The 21,698-nt window shown below is 41.1% G+C and overlaps 1 protein-coding gene across 2 annotated transcripts in view; it reads left to right on the top strand.

Moving 5' to 3' along the window:
- LOC137278171 (zinc finger protein basonuclin-2-like) overlaps positions 1 to 19,968 on the top strand; it is a 55,476-nt gene extending 35,508 nt beyond the window's left edge. Inside the window, exons 3-4 of one of the 2 annotated variants that reach the window (XM_067810358.1) lie at positions 10,656 to 10,894; positions 17,353 to 19,968. In XM_067810358.1, the coding sequence (XP_067666459.1) occupies positions 10,656 to 10,894; positions 17,353 to 19,884 (2,771 nt within the window). In that variant the 3' untranslated portion in view covers positions 19,885 to 19,968. Of the gene's footprint in view, positions 1 to 10,655; positions 10,904 to 17,352 lie in introns of both variants that reach the window. The other variant, XM_067810357.1, reaches the window with a different exon arrangement.
- Positions 19,969 to 21,698: the final 1,730 nt, after the last annotated feature.

The following is a 21,698-nucleotide window of genomic DNA, read 5'->3' as shown; positions in this document are numbered from 1 at the left end:
GGGGCTCATGTACTCACTATCCCCTGTCCCACATCTCATACAGATAAGGGTAGTTCATTATATTGCCAACAAGTTCCGGCATAAGGAAGTGCACGAAATATGCAGTGATTTGGGCCATATCTTTGATGTTGATAGTAACCTCAGAGGAGGGCTTGGAGTGTGACACAAGAGTGGTATATTATAGCTGGTGATGGAGGCTTGCGGGTCCCTTGATTCACTGTAAACAAACTGCACCAACTCTCTGGATATGTCCACCCTCTACATGCTGGTCACATGATGCCTCAGGTCAGAACTCTTCTGGAACCCAGCACCTATACACATGCCCATATCAGAATATTTAAGCAAACTTCCAGCAAGATGCAGATTTATCAATGGAATGCTTGTCTCAGCTGCTGGTAGCGACAGGAGGTCTAATAAATTACTCTTCATAGCTGTTATCTTCCTGGGCCTGTACACTTTCACCAACACATCCATAGATACTTTACATACATAGGCTTTGATCCCTAGTGCAGATTTGGCGACACTCTGGGTTGAATTTTTTTCAAGAAAAAGAATTGTATGTATCAAAAGGCATATCATGTATCTCTCTGCTTCAACATGGATTGAGCTGTATCTGAGGGAGAATCAACAATCACCAGTCAAGTGAGACTTGTGTCAGCAAATGTAATTTGCAATACATGATTATTTCTGCATATGTGCGAAATAGCTCGTAACAATTTCATGGGTGTTGGTTCATCGTGAAAAGATTGACATGATATTTGACGATCTTCAAAGAAAAATGGAATTGCTGCTTGAACAGATCCCAATCCAGCAAAGAGATTTGCGATGTCTTTGCATTTGAATTATGCACATTTGAGGAGATAGCAGAAAAAAGAGTAGCTGACAAAGGTTTTTGGTCTTCACTGTATTCCCAATTTCTTCAAGGTAGAAGTAACTCTATATTTCTGTACTGTCTTTTTGTGTTGTAAAAACGTCAAAGCCATGGTCCAAAAATAGTCTCCTCTTCACACACACACACGAGCCAAGTCAGAGCAAAACTTAGTTCACCCAATTAATCTCACAAAAAGGGGATGTGCTGCACGGGACAACATCGCAGTAAACTTTGCCACCTTCGTCATCAACAGCAGTACCGCGATACCATTCAGCCAACAGCTGTGCCAGCCTTGATACGGCTGCTGCCATTTGGTAGGAACAGGGTTGGGGAGGGTTGCAGGCCACATGTATCCACACGGACAGGTATTCTGTGTGCTCCCGACCTACCCCATATTCATCATACAGCAGACATCTATACCAGATAAATAACCTCAGTATGGTTAAAATGGGGTTGACAGTTTGCTATACAAGTTCTTGCTATGACAGTGGTTCCAACTACTTTGCTGAATTTGTCTGACTAGTGAGGATGGAAAGTAAATGGGTGCGAGCAGAGAGGGAGAAGATGTGGAATGCACCAAGTTATACAATTAGTGTCAATAATCATTACTGACTACATCTGAGGGCATACGGCCAGCAGTCGGATGGAGGTATTAACACAATAATTTGTGATTTCACACCTCTACAGACACTTTGTACCTAGCCACTCTCCAAACAGCTTAGTTCAGTGAGATCAACTGGGGGTGTTTGTACAATACTGGATGAGGTAAACAGTAGTTTACTTAGATAAGGATGAAGATATTTGATTATGTACAATCTGTAGGATCTTCACCAAACTGATAACCAGGGAGAATGTCAGCTCTGAAAATTGATAAAATGGAATATTTTTTTGTGCATAAAAGAACATGGATCTTTAATGTTTTGAAAAATTGTAATTTGATAACATTTGTCAAAAAACTATCAGACAGGTCAATAATATAAAACCAAGTTGTGATTTGACCCTTCTGAACATGTATGGTCATTGTATCATATAAAATGAAAGTGATAATAAAACAGTAAATCACAATTTCCAGATAAAGAATGTATGTGACATGCATACTACATGCTAGAGGTGCGAGGGATCCCCATCTTACCCAGTGCTATATGATTGTGTAATTGTATTACAATTGCCTACTCTATGTGACGCGAGTGTCATGACAGGAACACCTTGTCAGTGTGTCGTGTTTGTGTCACTCACAATCCCTGCAGGGAGCAGGACTGAGGTGCTGATCACACCAATAAGTCGCTCCACTCAAACTATGTGGTGATTGTTGACAGAAACAGACAAATATTAGCGTATTTCAGAATTTTACATTGTGTCAAACAAGCTTGGAAATATGTGGTAATTTATCAATACTTAATGTCCCCTGCCTTTGGTTTTGAATATAGTACATAATCTCTTCGCACTCCAACTGGTGAATCCCCAGCCTCCTAAAGCATGTTCTTATGGAAGCATTATCAGGTAGTAGAACTTTGTTGGATGTCCTCTTTTGAAGATATTGTAAAGTAGGATGTCCTCTTGTGAAGTTATTGTCAAGTAGGATGTCCTCTTGTGGAGATATTGTCAAGTAGTAGGACTTGTGGGATGTCCTCTTGTGGAGATTTTGTCAAGTTGTGGGATGTCCTCTGATGGAGGTATCGTCAGTTAGTAGGACTTGTGGGATGTCCTTTTGTGGAGATATTGTCAAGTAGTAAGACTTGTGGGGTGTTCTCTGGAGGAGATACTGTGAAGTTGCAGGATGTCCTCTTGTGGAGATATTGTCAAGTAGTAAGACTTTTTATGCCCTGGGCATGCAATGCAGGGGGATATAGTCGATGCCTCATCCGTCTGTCCGTAATCATCTTGTTTCCAGAGCATAACTCGGAAACCGTTCAATATTTTTAGACCAAACTTGATAGATATAATGATCTCAACTTATAGTTGTGCCTTTTGCTATTTACAGAGTTTGGGCATTTTTATTTTTTTTGTTTTTCCATGGAACATTTTGATGTTAGTCTAATGGTGGGGCGAGCTTCATTTCTGGAGAACTCAAAAACCATTCAATATTTTTCTGCAAAACTTGGTAGATATGTGTGGCAGGCCCCATAGTGGTGCCTTTTGGTATTTACAGGTTTTTGTGATTTTTTATTTTCTTGGTTTCCATGGAAACGGTTCGGACTTAGTCTCAAAATGGAGGAATGGGCTTCGTTTCCTGAGAAGAACTCAAAAACCGTTCAATATTTTTCTGAAGAACTTGGTAGATATGTGTGGCAGACCTCAAAGTGGTGCCTTTTGCTATTTACAGGTTTTTATGATGTCTTATTTTCTTATATATGAGACAGATCTTGAAATGGTGACTTTTTCTGATTACAAATATATGGCATTTATATTTTTCATGAATTCCATGGAAACAATTCAGACTTGGTCTAAAAACACAAAAAGTAGTAACTGTTGGATGATTTGTCCTTTCAAATATGTAGGGGATATGTCATCTTCTCATGACTCTTGTTTGGATTTCCTGTTGTGGAGATATTGCCAAGAAGAAGGACTTTTTGGGATGTCCTGTTGTGGACATTTTGTCAAGTAGGATGTCCTTTTGTAAAGCTATTGTCAAGTAGGATGTCCTCTTGTGAAGATATTGTCAAGTAGGATGTCCTCTTGTGAAGATATTGTCAAGTAGGATGTCCTCTTGTGAAGATATTGTCAAGTAGGATGTCTCCTTGTCGATATTGTAAAGTAGTATGACTTTATTGTTTGATAATCAGACTTTGTGGAAAATCCTTTTATGTTTTTCTGTGTTTTGTGAGGGCTGGGAAAAGGAGATGTCTTTGCCTTCATGGAGTGGGTGTACAAGGGATGTATTCCCATGCTAGAAGGTGTCTTCTTCGGTAGAGACTTGATGTATTCCTGTGTAGATGGTGTAGCCCTGTGTAAAATATTTGTATTGCTATGTAGTAAGGATGTATTTCTATTGTGAGAGTTGGTGTATTCCCATGCAGATAGGTTGTATTCCTGTGTGGTGAAGGTGGAGGAAGTCAGTGTACTTCTGGCAGGAGGTAGGACTGATGTGACATTTCTTCCATGTGCTAGCAAGCACATGGTCTGGTTGGCTGGGTGTTATCTACTGTAATGTCTCTCTGCCATACATTCCTGGCCAGCCACTGCTCCTTGTTTTTGTCATGTGCTTGTTTGCTTTGTTTGATAAAAGCAACCACACAGTAATAACATAGTTGTTGAAGATTCTTCTGCGATCAGAGTTGCTATCATGGTCGCACAGTCCCAGCAATCTTTTGTCATCTGCTTCATGTAATACCTACAAGCGGAAGCAATGACAGAAAAAAACTCCACAGATTCTCAGCATGATTGTAGGATTAGAGGAACGTGTGTTTGGAGATTAGGTTACAAAATACAATGTTTAGGGCTGGTTATCAGATGTTTTTGAGTCATCTTATCCTGTGTTTTGAAGACTTTGAATCTCTTGGGGGACTTCTGGTCTTGTTTAACCAACAATTCTGGGTATGTTCCATTTACAGTGTTGAGATTCACTGTCTCTAGTTTTGACATAATTACACCAATCAAAGAATGTTCAACAGATCATAAATGCACATAGCGTTACTAAACACATTTGAAGCAGCTATTTATGTGACGTTAAGTAGCATAATCCATCTTTATCTTGCAGTTCATCTATGACCAATTCCAGCACTGTCCACAATCATTTCCTGGAAGATTCTCTTAGTGTTTGACAATGGTTTCTCATCCCTTTGTTTTCACTATCATCACATTCATCAGGTTTCCTACTGTAGTTTCTTAAATAGATTTTTGGACAAGGTTTTCAAGGTTTTGACTGTATCAGCAAACTGCACTGAAAGAGCAGTATAATTATGAATGCTGAAAGTATTTGAACAAACTTGTGTCATGTGTAGAAAATTGGGACTGACTTTGTTGTTTCCATGATGACCATGCAGACATTGGGCAAACAGGAGCTGATCCACAGATGACCGCCATGAGGTGTCTGATAGTCCGCATGGATGACAGACATGCTGCACTTCAATACACCCATGTTCAATTATTAGTTTAATGTTTATAAAGTGTAAACTTAAAGGATGCAGGACCAGCTCCTGTTTGCTTGCACCAGTTTCGTACAATAAGGCAGATATCTGGTTAGCATCTGGAGAACATCCACAAGTGAATTCTGTCAACAAATCTCTTTAAATTAGCTTTAAACAAATCCTATTAAACATTTATTGATAGAGTTGAGAAAACTAATCGGTAAATGTCTTAAACATGGAAACGACTGTTATTATCTGACCAGCTGTCATGTGTTGCAACATTATTTGATTATAATATATTTTATGTACATTCACAGATGAATTAGCATGAGACAAATGTCATGACAGCCAATTGCTAGAGGAGACACCATATCTCATCATTAACAAATATCTAGAAACAAAAAAAAAACATCTGTGAAATCTGTGTTCAGTTATGTATGAATCTGGTGTTTGGGAGTCAGGAGACAGGGTTGCTGTCATCTGTGTTTGCTAGCTGGCTGTAATCCCACAGATATACACTGATGTGCATAACTAATTGCATTGATTCCGGGGCAAAACCGAAAAAATTTGAAATAACCTGTCAAGCCAGATTGCATAATCAGACATAAGCAGTGGTGTGTGGTGTAACAGGCATGGAGTGTATGGCAGCCATGACCTCATACAGGCTTACTTACATACTACTCTGTTGTGTTTGGCACACAGGGACACGTGTAGCTTGCAACTCAGATGAAAGTCACTGGCAAGATTGTTAATTAAAATTCATTGGAGTTGAAGATAGACCAGGGCACACTAGTTTAATATTGCAGTGCTGTGGCTGCTACTGCTGCTACTGCTGCTACTGCTGCTACTGCTGCTAACATTTTCCAAAGTATATCAGCAAAAGCAGAAGTTTTGGTGAACAAATAAAATTGCATGAGCAAATTCCAATTGTTATTTGTCAGTGAAATGAACTGTGAAAGAGCCTGGCCAGTCTCCCATCTGCCCAAGACATGATGCTGCTACACCTGGTGGTATGTCAAGGAATATTCCCTTCCCCACAACTGTATATATCTGACATTTCCACACTCCCCCCTCATTGCTGCCACAAGACAAGATAGTGTGACTCTTGTTCCCAGAGCAGGCCTGTCTTGTGGGCTACAAATAGACTGGTGGCCAGGCCAGGAGATTCAAGGGGGGAAACTCTGTAGTAATATGGACAGTGTTACCAGCCTGCTTACTCTGTTTGGTGGTAGAGCAATTTATTTATCAGAAAACTATATTTCATAGTATGTGTTATTTGTTAGTGTGATTAATTCCATTCTTACATTTGGATGGATTATCAATAATGGTATTTCTTCAATGCCTTTTCTTTCTACAAAACAAATATCATCACACAAAATGTAAAACAAATATCATCAAACAAAGCGTACTTATTGTATACAACAACACACAAGTGATGACCATGATCATCTGCCCCTCACAGGTAATGATATCTCCTCCAAAATGCACTGCCACATGTAGTATTCATTCAGACTCACACCCCTCAGAAGGAAAAGGGAATCTTTGGGGTTTTTTTCAAATAAATTTGTTTTCTTAATTTAGTATTTACATGGAGTTATCGTAATGTTGCAGGAAGAGGAGGAAGCACTGAGCTCTTTAAGTTATAACTATTGTGTCTACACCATCTGCTTCAGGGAAGAATATCCCTTTCCAATAGTTAAAAAATATACAGAATTATTTCTGGGGTGCAATGATTGGCATTGATTACCTATGTTCTTGCTATTAAAGTGATTGCTAAACACCTCTTGTGGAATGGTTCATTTCATCATAGCACAAGGACAGGATTAGGACAAAGCCTGTCTCTTTGACAAGAAAATAATGACAAAAGCTTACACAATGCTGAAGTATTGATTGGGGTGGTCTCACTTTGATGTGTGGCATCACTGATGCAGCCAGTAAGGTGGGGTGGGAGGTGAGGGGAGGAGGAGAGGGCAGAAGGGAGACACACTATGCAGCAGTCATGGCACCCAGTTAAGAGTCAGCTTGAGAAAGTTGACAAACTCATATTAATCATGTAAGATTCAGTGTTATCTTAGAATAATATACAGAGGAGAACAAGTGGGTATTCAACAAGTTTAGATATTCTTCAATGTGTCTGTATTAGGCCAAAGCAATAAATTATTCTGTTCTTGTGGGGCATTGATACAAGACCTGGCTGTGTGTCAGTATCACATTATTTGAGTTCACATTACATGTTTCCCAAATATAGCTGTCAGAGTGATTATCAGACTAGAATGTAACAGAAGGGCATGATGAAATATACTCATCAGAAACAGAACCAATTGGCAAATCTGTACTTTTGAGTCAAGATTTCTTTCCTATCTTTGATATTTTCTGCTCATTGAGAATGCCCTTCATTTTGATATGATTTAATGATAATTGATATGTAAAATAGGCTATATATATTCTAACGTTAGTGAACAGTTGTAGTTATTTTTCATGTTGTTTGCGATATTAGATGGAACCTATGTTAGTATGTAGATATGACATCACAATATGATTACCTAGTTAGATACTACTGCTTGATGTGCCTTGAGGTAGAGTGGCTGTCCAAAATAAGTTTAGCACAATGTGAAATATGCTACATGGGCTGATGATAATGTATGTGACCATACACACATAGTTACAGTCTGGTGTGAGTGAGTCATGCACCAGTCCAGGACTCCTCCTGCTCCAATGTCCACTGTCTCACAGTCACCCAACACTAATTAGTGCAGCCTTTATTCAATAACTCAGCTGTTGGGTGAACAGACACAGGATATGCTCTGGCTAACACAGAAACACATACTTAATTGAATTTGCCCAAGCAGGGGAGGCCATTCATGCCATGCAAAGTAGGCCCCACTGGCGCCACATGCATGTGTGCCATGTGTGCATAGAGTAGATGGATGGAGACAAGGATGTATGGGGTGATAGGGTTTGGGTGTCTACATTATGGTTGTAGTGGTGGCAGTGTAATATCAGTGCTGGTTCATAACACTGGACCAGTATTCATTTCAGTTTCACATAACTTGCAAAAGTCACACCTCAAACATTCATTTTGGTGTTATGGAATTTTAAAGGTGAGAGGAGATATTTCTTTTATCCTCCATCCAGTGTAAACTATTATGTCTGTGATAGTAACTTGAAGTGGTAAACTTCAACTGTCTTTATTCTTTATTTACTGCTCTATCAGAATGCTTTCTTGTGTGTCATTAATCACATGATCATTCTACCAAATCAACCACTCCCAAGAGTTGACCTGCCATACCTCCATGCACAATAAAGTACTCCCTCCTTCCTGGTACTGTCATTGGTAGCATTGTTCTACTGCTGCCTTGCACCTTTAGAGGGCCCCAGTATTTGGTAGTAGTGATGCCACATCTGCAGCCATCCCTCCCTGTTGGGACCCCACCATTCTTGAAATAGTGCTACCAGTCTTGACCATGGTCCTTGGGCTTCCCAGTGATCAGGTTACCCCCTGTCCATCACCAACACCACATCAAAGCCAGGCTTGACCAGGGCCAATATGGGGTCAGTGTAAGAGATACTGCACTCTGGTCTCCAAACACACAGGACACAATTAGAGAACTAGAGCTGGTCACCATTGCATAAGATTTCTCAGAGCAACACTAATTAGGTTTAGTCATGTGCAAGATGATCTCCTTTGCTTGGCCTGCAATTGGACAGTCAGTTTGGTTTGGGACAAATTTTGTTGAAAGGAGACAAAATCTCAACGAGCTGAATTAACCGAATTTTGTCTAGCATGGTTTGTGAGATGCTCTTCCAAGTTTGACTAATGAGTTTAAATCATGTGAGAGATATGTAGCTGCATTGAGGAAAGGGATGAGGAGAGTGACGGGTAATATGCTCTACTTCAAGCAGGCTCAGCCACTCAATGTATTAGACTGCATTAAATTAATCTCACTTTGAACATTGGTCAAAACTGTTAACTTTCTTAACTCTGTTAACTGTGAACTTGACTTAGCAATTATCCTTACCATTACATTCCGGATTGAAAGAGTTAACAATAATCAAATAATCTAATGGACTATATAAAACAGAGTTTTTTACTTAATGTGCTATATCAGTATTCGTGAACGTTCTTGTATCTTGCATGTGCTGTATCAGTATTCGTGAACGTTCTTGTATCTTGCATGTGCTGTATCAGTATTTGTGAACGTTCTTGTATCTTGCATGTGCTGTATCAGTATTCGTGAACGTTCTTGTATCTTGTATGTGCTGTTGATGTTGCTGTTGATGTGGTGGTTGTTTACAGTGCTTTTTGCCTCAAAAACGAGAACTTGGTTTTAAGTCTCAAATTCGACCTGCTGCCCTATCAAAGTGTCCATATCCAGGTGTCCTTGAGGGTGGTGTTTTCTTGTCCTCTGTAGTCATCAAACAGAGCTTTCTGTTTTCTTAGACAACATGACCAAGGTTGCTGATGACACTGGAGCAGTCCTAACATCAACACCATTCTTCAGCCCATTGTGATCAGGGTGGCTGCTCAGTGGACGTGCTGGTTATGTAATGCAGCATCAAGTTCACCACTGCATCATGGGTAGGGCTGGGGTCAGCCATGAAGTCTTTGAGGTGTGGGTGCCATCCAGTGTCACCTGACACCAGGAAAGGCACTAACCACTGCCAGATGGGGAACAGGACAGGTCCACTCCTTCCTCCAGCTGGCACTGACACCCAGCCTTCACCTGTCATTGGTGACATTTCCCCCACCCTTTTTTTCACTAGCCTACTCACTACACCCTTTAGTGTATAGTCTGAAATGATTTATGTTTACTTCCTTTGAAGTTTTTTCATATGTTCAGATATGGAGTGTAAACATAAGTAAATCATACAGTGTTTAATAGAACTTCTCCACTTTACCATTTACTGCACCTATAGTTCAGCATTGATGATTAGGAACCCAATCATTACCAACTTGACATAATTTAAGACCTGGAAGCAGTTCCTGCCTTTATCTGTTGCTTTGAAACCCGATCTATCTTCCACCCTCCATGTGCCTGTCACATGACTAGAGGATGGTTCCAGATTGGAGGAGGACATTCTGGATGTCTTCTTCCCCCCAGCTGAGCTGCCCCTCAACAGGAATCACTCCCTCCACCCCATCCCCCTCCCCCCACCTCTCCTGCTGCCCAATGTAGCCTGTCCCCTACCCCCTCCACTGTCCCTACTGTGTAGGAGGCCCACTTAGCTCTGGTGTCTGTCTTAGTTCCTGTCACAAGCAAGGACAGTCATTCTTCTGCCAGTTCTTTGTGTGAGAGGAAGCAACAGTTGGTGACACAATTGCCTAGATGGGACGTGCACTCTGTTTTCTAAGACGGCATATGTAGTGGACTCTCTTGGTCTCCACTGACAGTCAACTGTTGCGTACTGGCATCAGTGTATGTATTATCTACCATTATGCAAACAGACTTGGTCTGTTCACTTGCTCATGTCTTGTGTTTGACATTTACCAAGTCAAGGCAACTATTCTTATAAATGCTGTTTCTGTTGTCAAGTTGTTCATCACAGCATTTTGTCAAACGGAGAATCATCTTATTCTTCTTAGTTTTTTTCAAAGCATTCTCATTATGCTGAGTGAAATTCTTTGTGTCATAGTATCATCATTGTTGAGGCATATCAGTGTTTATAACTGTTTGAAACTAATGTCAAGTGACTAAGTTGTGTTTTGCCATTTTCAGCTCTTGACAAGCTCGGCTACGCACACTTATTCAACCTCGGGATGCAGGTGGAGGTTGTTCAACCCAACATTGTTTTCGACATTGCAAGTCTGATGCTTTATGGAGCTCAGGCAACACCAATTCGACTGAAAATTCTTCTGGACCGTCTGTTCAGTGTCCTCCAGCATGACGAGGTGCTGCAAGTACTCAATGGCTTCGGATGGACTTACGAGGACTATGCAAGGGGATACATCCTTCAGGTAGGGCAGGTAAATCCACTTTGATTATATCCTTCCTGTTTTTACCAAATTGTGTGGTCCAGTTATAAAAATAGCAATTGGAAGTCAAATGTTTGACATGATCAAAGAAGTAGTGTAATATCAGGAGATACACAGACTGATATGTAGGCCAGAGAACACACTTCAAAGAATTCCCTTTGGGCTGGTTGGGTATGACATTAGCTGTATGATGACACAGTAACACAGAGTCACCTTGCAGGTGGAGGGTAGAGTCGGGGTGGAACTAAGAATTAGGGGTGTGTCAGGTGGAGGATCGAGTCATCTTGGAGTGTGTCAGGGTGGAGAATAGAGTCACTTAGGGCTGTGTCAGGGTGGAGGGTAGAGTCGTCTTTGGGTGTGTCAAGGGTAGAGAGTAGAGTCACCTTGGTGTGTGTCATGGTTGGAGAGTAGAGTTATCTTGGGGTGTGTCAAGGGTAGAGAGTAGAGTCACCTTGGTGTGTGTTGGGGATGGAGAGTAGAGTTATCTTAGGGTGTGTCAAGGTTAGAGAGTAGAAATCATCTTGGGGTGTGTCAAGGGTAGAGAGTAGAGTCACCTTGGTGTGTGTTGGGGATGGAGAGTAGAGTTATCTTGGGGTGTGTCAAGGGTAGAGAGTAGAATCATCTTGGGGTGTGTCAAGGGTAGAGAGTAGAGTCACCTTGGTGTGTGTCAGGGTTGGAGAGTAGAGTTATCTTAGGGTGTGTCAAGGGTAGAGAGTAGAGTCACCTTGGTGTGTGTTGGGGATGGAGAGTAGAGTTATCTTGGGGTGTGTGAGGGTAGAAGGAAGTGTCATCTTGGGGTGTGTCCAGGTGGAGGAGTAGCATCACTACAGTTGATGACCAGGATGTTTTCAGTTAGAAACTGTTCCATTAAGATTGTTCACTTGTGCCTCCTTGGGTGAGTTATGCAGATGGGCTTAAGTAGATTCATGTGTGTGGTGGAAGTATACGTCTGATAGGTAGGCAGACCTGTCATTACTGTAATCAACACACAATGAGGTCAGTGACTTACCACACAAATACCATTTCCGGCTTTGTCTACCTTTTACAAAAACACTGGAGTGACCAGTCAAATGTAAGGATGTTTGTTGCCAAATATTTTTAAGAAATCGTGACAGTGTTTTTGGGTAAAAGGTTGGTAATTTCCTAATTTGAATGTCTGAAGTTGTCATTAATAGTATTTAAGAACAGTGGAAATTGTGCCAACACTCAGTTACAGGTATATTGTGTCTCTGTTGCTTGAGTGTCGTGTTGATGTAGATGTGGAAATTTAACATGTCTGTAAACATCTTGAGTATGTAAATATCATTCTACTTATAATTACATATTTGAAAGTGACAAGTAAGATGTTTCATTGACTTCAAAAATCTAAATATCACTGATGCTCAAACATAACTAATTTTATTGCACACATATATTTATAGTAGTAAGAACTAACAGCAAACTGCCATTACCATCAAACATGGGGTTGCATAATGCCATTTAGACATCTGTTATGCATCCACACCTCAGTATTTACATCACACATGTCTATAATCTCCTGGACAACCAGCTGATGATGTTGACATAAGCTTCAGTTATAGACAACTGGAACACATTGCTGCTTCCTGTCAACAGCCTTATCTCTGTGTACCTTTCCCTATCAACATATGCAAATTGCCTGCAGGGGGTAGATAACTGAGTTTTACCCTATGAAGGATTTGAGTGACAACCTTTCTCTTCTACTGACACACTGTAGTTTATAGGAGGTTGTTTATTGGGTCATCTCCACTAGTGCATATGAATCTAATGTATAGAGCTTAGGACAATGGAATAACATTTTCTAAATGTAGAACACTGTGTGATAATTATGGAGTGTAGTTATTTGAGCTTGCATTGCTGTCTTTATCATCTTTGATGAAATGGAGACATCTTAGAGAATAATGCACAGATGCAAAGTGTAAGCAGAATAAGTTTTAGAAATGTTCAGTCCCTGGATTAAAATGAAATGAAAATATGAATACCAAAACAAAGTTGTTAACAGCTTACCTGAAAGATGACATGTAAGTCAAATGGCCAAAACTTGCATCTATCACAAGTTCATGATTGCAAATATTACGGTTTTATTTCTGTCTTAAGTAGAACATGCTTTTGATAAATTTGAGCTATGTGTGTTTGTGATAAAAGTTGTCTAATTTACAAGGTTCTTGCTAAAGAATAAAACAATTCTTCCCTTGTGACAAAAGTTAGAAACAGTTGGTACATGTCAGTGTTATGTTTCAAAGCTCACAACAGTTGATAGTGGCAGCCATGGCTGTGTGTTGGACCAGAGCTTACCTCCTACATGTGCCATATGGCATATCTGTCCCTGTGTCAGTGAAGATCAGGACTGTCAGAGACGCCTGGAGCAGAAATGTAAACACCAGACCAAGCAGCATACAGGAAGTGCTCTGTCTTGTTGAATCCTCCTTGCCAACAATATACCCAAACTGTCAGTCACCATCTTCTGTTGCTATGGTAACCCATTGACCACTCTAACAACATAAGTATTGGGTCTCAGTAGGTAGTAAATAGATGTTGAAGATCATGAGGTCTGGTTTGTCAGTCAGGGATGGGTCTGATGAGCTGGCCAGGTGGTAGGTCTTAATGCAGTCACTTGCTTGACGTGCTCGGACACCATGAATAGAGATAAGATGGATCTGAAGTATGTCCAGAAACACACAGTCAAGCATCAGACTTCCTGTGCTTTTGAATGTATGGAACTGTTTTGAGCGAAAAAAGAATATGCTTTCATATATGCAAATATTGTGCATATAGATATTGCGAGATGCTGTGAGTATGGACTATAAACTATAAATGTAGATCAGTGTCTGTTAGCATGGAGGGCTAGCCAGGTGCTGACCATATATGTCTGTGACAGATATCAGTCCCCTCCCCTTCACTGACCTCTATGGTCCCTTCATCATCAGTCACACACAGGGGCACACATCCCACCCAGTAAATGGGAAGTGGATGTTTGGGAGCAGCAGCTTCTGTTCAACACCCAAAGGTGCCTTAATGATGATACGACAGTCCCGGGAGATGGCATGTTATCAGAGGGCTGCTCGAATGATGTATCATGGCCACAAGGCAGTAAAGAGACTTTTGGTCTTTTTCAAGCAGCCTCTACAGTCTTCACTGGGGTGGATTACATTGAGTGGCCTCAAATCCTACAATGTTCATGAAATATACAAAAGACTTGTCATTCATATTGTTCATGATATTCACTGTTCGTCTGTATCAGGGCCCTGTAGAGGCCTTCAGTTAAAGCTACATTTGAAATCTTTGTCATTCCAAATGTTTTCAAAACTTTTTTAAAACGTTGATCATTTTGTTGGGTTTACACAGCCTTGACTGTGACATTAGAGCTGGATAAGCGTACATCCAACAGCAGGCAGACAGGCAGTAACTCTTCTTATCATAGTCCACTTAGTGATGGAGGGAACATGGGGGCAGCCATTAGTGCCACAGAGGGTCATGTTTAATCATGGATCCGATTACCTACAGTGACAAGGGTTTGATCACCAGGTTCCCCAGATGGGGCCAGCTGGGAGTGGAGGGCACGGAAGGTGAGGGGAGGGGGTGGGGGGCACCTTGGGAGTGTGGGGTTGAGATAAGAATAAGTATGATCATATTTCATGGCAATCTTCATCTCTGCATCAAAATTTGAGGATATTGGCTTTACCTAACACATGGACACACCAGGTTCCTCCAGATACCAAATAACCTGTTAAAAATTTCACCAACTGCATATCAACAAAGGAAAGGACTTACAGGTTTCATTTGTTCAGATAATTGAATGTTACTGGGTGATAAAACTGGAAAATCAGCAATTATTAAACATTCTGCATAACTTTGAGGTAAAACTTGAACAATTATAATGAACAGCATGGTCCATAATCCTAAAACAAGAATCATGAAACAGAACTAAATCATTTACCTGAAAGCAAAGGATATTAATGGGCCCGTAGATTGAAGAATCAAGCCAATTACAAACATTCTGTAGTTAGGCTGTTGTAAAAAATGTGTCTGGAAAGGATTCAATTTTTGTGCTGAAGGACAGATGGTTGTTGTGGGACTGTGAAGAAGCGAGACTTGTATTTATGTCCTGTGTAAATGGCAGGTCGCCTTCAGTAATGATGTTTACTACCTTGGCTGTACAAGGGAGCCTGGCGAGGAGATTACCACACAAAGGACCAGTGATGGCAACAGCCATTGTCTATGTAGACTTGCAGACAAGGATCACTTGCTTAGATTAGTTGGTGGAGAACTCGCTTGATTGTGGAGCTAAATGGAGACACGATCTGGTTAGGAAATGGATAAGTGTAATTCTGTAGGATCTGGATTTGATTTTTCAAAAAAGCGGAATGTGATTTTGAAAGGTTTAGGAGCAGATATTTGTAAATTTAGGGGTTTGGTAAATTGTAGATGTAAAGTAGGTGTTGTACAATTAGGGACCATGCCTTAACACTGTCCTCAGGAGACAGTGAGGGTCGTGTCTTAACACTGTCCGCGAGAGACTGTGAGGACCATGCCTTAATACTGTCCCTGGGAGACAGTGAGGACCATGCCTTAACACTGTCCCTGGGAGACGGTGAGGACCATGCCTAACACTGTCCCTGGGAGACAGTGAGGACCATGCCTTAACACTGTCCTTGAGAGACAGTGAGGACCATTCTTTAAGACTGTCCTCAGGAGACAGTGAGGACCATGCTTTAATACTCTCCTGATAGGCAGTGAGGGTCATGCCTTAACACTGTCTTGGGAGACAGTGAGGGCCAGGCCTTAACACTGTCTTGGGAAACAGTGAGGGGCAGGCCTTAACACAGTGAATGGCAGTACTGCTCAAGTAAACAGTGTTTAGTCATTCATCCTACAGTGAACCACTACAGAATTGCCACAGAATAAATGATTGACACATAATAAATGCAAAAGGCATGCAGGTCAATTAAAACCCTGATTATAAATCAGTCAAAGCCACAGTTTTGACAATGCAGTGGAATGGGTTTACTCCAACTTCAACAGTATGGGTAGTATTCCATCAGTGTGTGGGTCATAAATCACTTGTATGAAATTCACAAGAATACTTTGATACAGGCAATGGGTGTTAAATCACAAATACAATACATGTTAAAGGCCCTGGTTGGCACTAGGTTAGGACATTCACATTTGCGCTTTTGCAGTTGATATTTTCTGAACAGAATGTTATTTTCATGCATATGTCATGAAAATTGAGATAAATGTCAGGCTATTTTAGGAATTCTGTGTTTTTTAAATAAAAGCATTTAGCAATTCCATAAAAATATCATTGTATCAATATGTGGTTTGTTTTATCTGTGTTGAAGGTCACCATGTCAAGTTTAACTGACTGGCGAGAGACCTGTTTGTAAATATCAATCAAAACTGTGTTCAGTATTAATCTACTGAGCTTCTTCTCAGGGTATCACCTTGCCTATCATAACTACTTACTTGGCCTACCTGCAGAAATATTAGAAGAAAATCATGATGAATGATGCCATTCTCTGAAATGTCATTTGGAGTAACAAAGTCAAAAATGTATTCATTCCAATTTTTGTAACACTGTACCAAACTTTTGTGAACGAATAACAGTGCTAATTCCCCTCACAAACAAACAGGTCTGTAAACAACTCATAGCAGCAGAACACTCTATTGTATGGTCAGGCTTTTGTTTTGTCAGCTTGATGATATCCCAGTATTCTGATCATGTTGTATTGTACAGATATTCTCCATGTGAGAATACTTCCTTCTCTCCAATTCAAATGTATCAAATGTCATACTGTAAAATAGTTTATGTGAACCAACGTTTGTTCAGAAGAACCTGAAATGATTCACACATGTGGTTTGTTGAGCCAAATTGTTGGTGAAAGAAATTCATTGGTGAATAGTTTGTCTGTTCCATACTACAAGTTATTGAGTGAGATACCTGTGAAAAGGAACTGTCTAGGAGTAAATGATGAGTTGGTGTATTGCTGTCCTGCTTCAGGGAGCTGTGTCAGGCTGTAAGGAGATACATCCAACCAGTCTGTCCCACTTTGTCCGGGTGATGTATTGGAGAGCGATATGATCACAGTCAGGGAACTGTAGGGGGGCATAACAGGCAGGGAGAGTAGCTGACACACTCCAGCTACCTACCCTACCACCTCACCACTAGTTAGGCAGGCATGTTAAGTACCCACAAGACAACTGGTGATGATGGCTATACAGTGAATGAATATTTTTCCAAGAAATACATTTATTGATTCAAGTTCTTTATTCAACTGATGTTGGCATTATTTCTGATATGGTACTTTATTGCTTTGCATATTTTTCTCCATATTATTTATTTTGAGAATTTTTCCACTATATCGTTATTTGCAGACCTGTTGTGAGGCTGTTTACATGATATCTTGTACATTCTCTTGTAGGACTCAAATGGCCGTGTTCTGGACAAGTGGACAATTGCATCCCGTGAGGAGGAACATATCATTCTTCAACAGTTTTTACGGTTCGGAGAGACCAAGGCCATTGCTCAGGAGATCATTCTTCAGGACACCAAAGAGAAACAAGACCTGTACATCAAGCAGACAACACGGGCAGAGTCAGAAATCAAGAAATTCATTGAACGCAGCAATCTGAGCACCACACAGGGCCTCATTCGACCTTATGAAGCAAGACCTTTGTTTGCTGGACGTCTTCCGCTCCTGCCTCCAGGCAGCCGACTATTGACACCCCCTCTCTTGCAGACCAGTTACTCCCCAACAAGAGATATTCGACCTCTGGGCATGCCTACCTCAAACGCAACTTCCACATCCGTCTCCCCCCTTGGCCGACTCCAGACTATGCAACCCTTTGAGTTCCGGCGAGATCAGACAAGCCCAGACCCAAGTCCCAACTCAGTTGACAAACCAGCAGCAAGCTCCTCCCCATCAAGTGACAGTCCAAAGAACCTTTGTTCAACACCTACATCTATCCACTCAGCACCCTCCCCAATCATGTCACAGAGGAATCTTGATAGCAGTGAGAATGCAGCTGTGCCTGGTGGCATCTGTGTCATGGATGATGATGATCAGTCTCTGGGGGCTATTGATTACTCAACAAAAGAAGACCCAGCTTCACCAGACTATGACAGTAAAGCCAAACATTTGAGAAAGTCGAACCACCCAATCAAGCGTCAGTGGACACCTTCAGCTGGGTTTGGACAAACATTCATTGGGCCGAATGGTAAGAAGCGTGTGCTGTGTACAGCTTGTAACAAGACATTCTGTGACAAGGGTGCTTTGAAAATTCACTACAGTGCAGTTCACTTGAAAGAAATGCATAAATGCACAGTTGATGGCTGTAACATGATGTTCAGTTCCCGCAGAAGTCGCAATCGTCACAGTGCAAATCCCAACCCAAAGCTCCACATGGCAACTAAGAGGAAAGACATGAGTGACAGTCCTAGACCTTATGATGATGCCAAATCTGTCAGGATGATCAACAGCCCACCAACAATGGTAGTCCCTCCATCACTGCTCCCTAGAGGTGCACTGCCCGGAGTGGATGCCCAAGGCTTGATGAGAGCTGATCCTGCCTTTTTTGTTGACATGAACAATCAGTTTGCATATATACATGCCCCAGATAAAAGACCAAGACTTGAAACAGATGACACTTCAGATGACAATCACGATGAACCAAAGGACCTCAGCAACCATATTGTAGAAGAGGGTGAGCCACTAGATGAGGAGAGCAAACAAGAGTCCAATGTACAGAGAGGGGGTAGTCGTCGAAAGAGCAATGCTCCAACAAGGTGTGCTCAAAATGATGAGATGTATGTGATGTCAGATGATAACTCAGATGACAAAGATCCTTCAAATGGAAAACCTCTCACAGGCAGAGGTAGGAGATTAGCTTGTAAGGATGGCAGGTCTGAATCAGATCGCCATCCACAGGACTCATGCATCAAGTCAGAACCAAAGGATGAGGTTGAGCAAGGAGATGGTGAGAAGGATGAAGACATGGGCTGTGGTAATGGCATCCACTGTGGACCTGAAGACAAACTACAGTTAGACCAAGACCTCAAAGAGCAAATAAGCAGAAAACGAAATTCCATCAATTTCCCAAAGATTGCATCGCTTTTAACCAACTCCAGCCATCAGAACAATAACAACAACAGTAGCATTGCATCTGATGATAGTCTGCAGAATCACTCTGCTTCTATCCATGAAGCTAGTCCATGCTCTTCTCCCTGTCGTTCTGACCAAGACTCTGAAGATTCATGCATAGAATCAAATACAAATGGTCACCTAGTTGAAGACTTGGAAATTCCAATTGACAAGACCAATCCCCAAAAATGCCTGACGTGTGGAAAGATGTTCCAGAACCAGTTTGGAGTGAAGATCCACTACAGGAATGCACACATGAAACTTGTGCATCCATGCACAGTTGATGGCTGCAGTGCTACATTTCCATCCAAGAGAAGCCGAGACCGTCATGCCTCAAACCTAGGCCTTCATAAGAAGTTGCTGTCATCAGATGACCATGAACAGGATGGAAATTCCAGCACCAACATGCAAAACTTGAGAGAAAATGTGCTGCAGTCCTTGTATGGTCCTGACTTCATTGAGAATGAGACTTGTGGGAGGAATGGGCACCTATCTCCATCAGCCTCTGGATCAGCTGGGTCAGAATGCAACTCTGATGATGAGCTAGAAGAAGATGAGATCCATATCAATGGCCATGCAGGTAGTGATGACTCATCAGACATATCTGTCTCATGCCATCTCTGTGAGTCCAAGTTCAGGGACAACCTGGCATTAAAGGAACATTTTGAGAATGTACACCCAAAGGAAATGTTTCAGTGCACAATCAATGGATGTGAAAAGATATTTTCAACTCGTAAAAGTCGGAATCGACACAGTCAGAACGATGGCCTCCACCGCCATCTGCCCATGGGGAAGAAGAATGGTGTGTCCTGACCCATGTGTCAGGAAGACTAGACTCTAGCAACCTCAGTGGTTACACCATATGGCCACTTCTATATATGCAGCACTTCCGTCAGTAGAATATTCAGTGTCTTCGGAACCTATGGCATCTGTGTGATGCAGTTCCATATTTCTCTACAATAGGAGAACCATTCTCATGCAATACGGTCACTTGGCCAATTAGTTCAGTATATGCATTTAGTTTGTAGTGTCAGTAGTTGTCTACTACAGACTTGAAACATTTATAAGCAAACTGTGGTAGCAGCACTAGTGTTTCTCTAGGGTTTTCCCAGAAGCAGTGCCTCTTGAACTCTAGCACATGACTCCAGAATGATGGAGCAGAGAAAGCCTTATGTCATGTGAGTGAAGTCCTACACAAAAACCAGGAACTATGCCCTAGAATAGGAGTATATTGTGCTGTGGACCTCAAAGACAAGGTGGGCTTTAATGTAGAGTGAGAGTCTGTAATGTGAGTGAGTAGACTTTAGACTTTCTTCATCTGTAGGATGTAAGAACAAGCTGAGACAATATACCTGTGAGGAGGACAGCGTTCTAGAACACACCTCACATAGTACAATTGAGGTCAGCATCATCATCACCTCAGAGACTAAGGGATTGTGTATTGAAGCAATAGTTTGATGTGGGCATCTGGCTGACTAATGTAGAAGGTTCTTCTGGATCAGCTACAGAACCCATGTGTGCCATAATGGACCATCAGTTTATATATCCATGACAGCTATCACTGCATGGCTGGTCTGGGTGAGAGGCTGAATTTTCATCAGTATTATAATTCCTGCATAATATGCAGAGATGTGTGCCTGCAATTCAGTAAAACATTGCTATATCTGATAAGATTGGTAAACAACACCCTGTAGGTCCATTTGACTTCCTTTGGATAACCTAGGGTACCATTCTTTATATTAGGCCACAAAAACTAAAATCATCAAATTTTAACATACAATAGAATTCCAAAACCAGCTGGTTATATGTGAAACTGCAGGTGTTAAATATGAGACCTAGCAAGTGTTTTGCTGACTGGTGCAGACTATGGAGGAGACCCTACCTGAGGGACTCAGCATATCAATACCACATGTGCAATGGTCAACTATTTATTTATTGAATCTATGCATGTTTTAGCAATTTAACACGTTATATACATGTCATTGTTCATTTGCCATCACTTACCCACATCATGAATGTTGTTTTGTGCATTTTATACCATGTTTGTAGATGATCTCAAGATGAGCAAGTTTACTGACAAATGCTTTTTCATCATATATAATCACTTCCAACCCCAATTTTACATGACAAATATGCACATATTGTAGCATCGTACATATTATGCAATCATAGCGGGAAATGACCGCCTTATCAATAGCAATTGTTTTAGATCTTTTGATCATTACACATTAGAGATATAGTTTATTCTCTTCCTTTGGAATATTTGGACACTCTTGTCCTTATGTATTCATCTCTGTGGTCTCATTACTGTATACACAGGAGACCCGTGGTTCTCCACCTTTCTACACTTATTTATTCCTCCTATCTTCAACTGTCTATCACTTTAACTCTCACCACAATCCTTTCACCTGATGCCTGTTGATGGTACACACTGGGAATTGTTTCTCTTCCTTGTTCACTTGGAGCATAATATTTCCCTTCAGCAACCAAAAACCTTTAAACTGAATACCTGTATATGTTAATACCTGAATTTTTTTGTGTTATATCATGCCATCAATTCTGGTGAAGACAAAGGGCATATGAGTATTTAGTAGTGGGGGGATGGGAAGATTGCGCTTGTGTAAATC

This window comes from Haliotis asinina, chromosome 3 (genome assembly GCF_037392515.1).
Source record: "Haliotis asinina isolate JCU_RB_2024 chromosome 3, JCU_Hal_asi_v2, whole genome shotgun sequence".
NCBI classification, from domain to species: domain Eukaryota; kingdom Metazoa; phylum Mollusca; class Gastropoda; order Lepetellida; family Haliotidae; genus Haliotis; species Haliotis asinina.
This window is presented reverse-complemented; position numbering and strand designations above follow the sequence as displayed.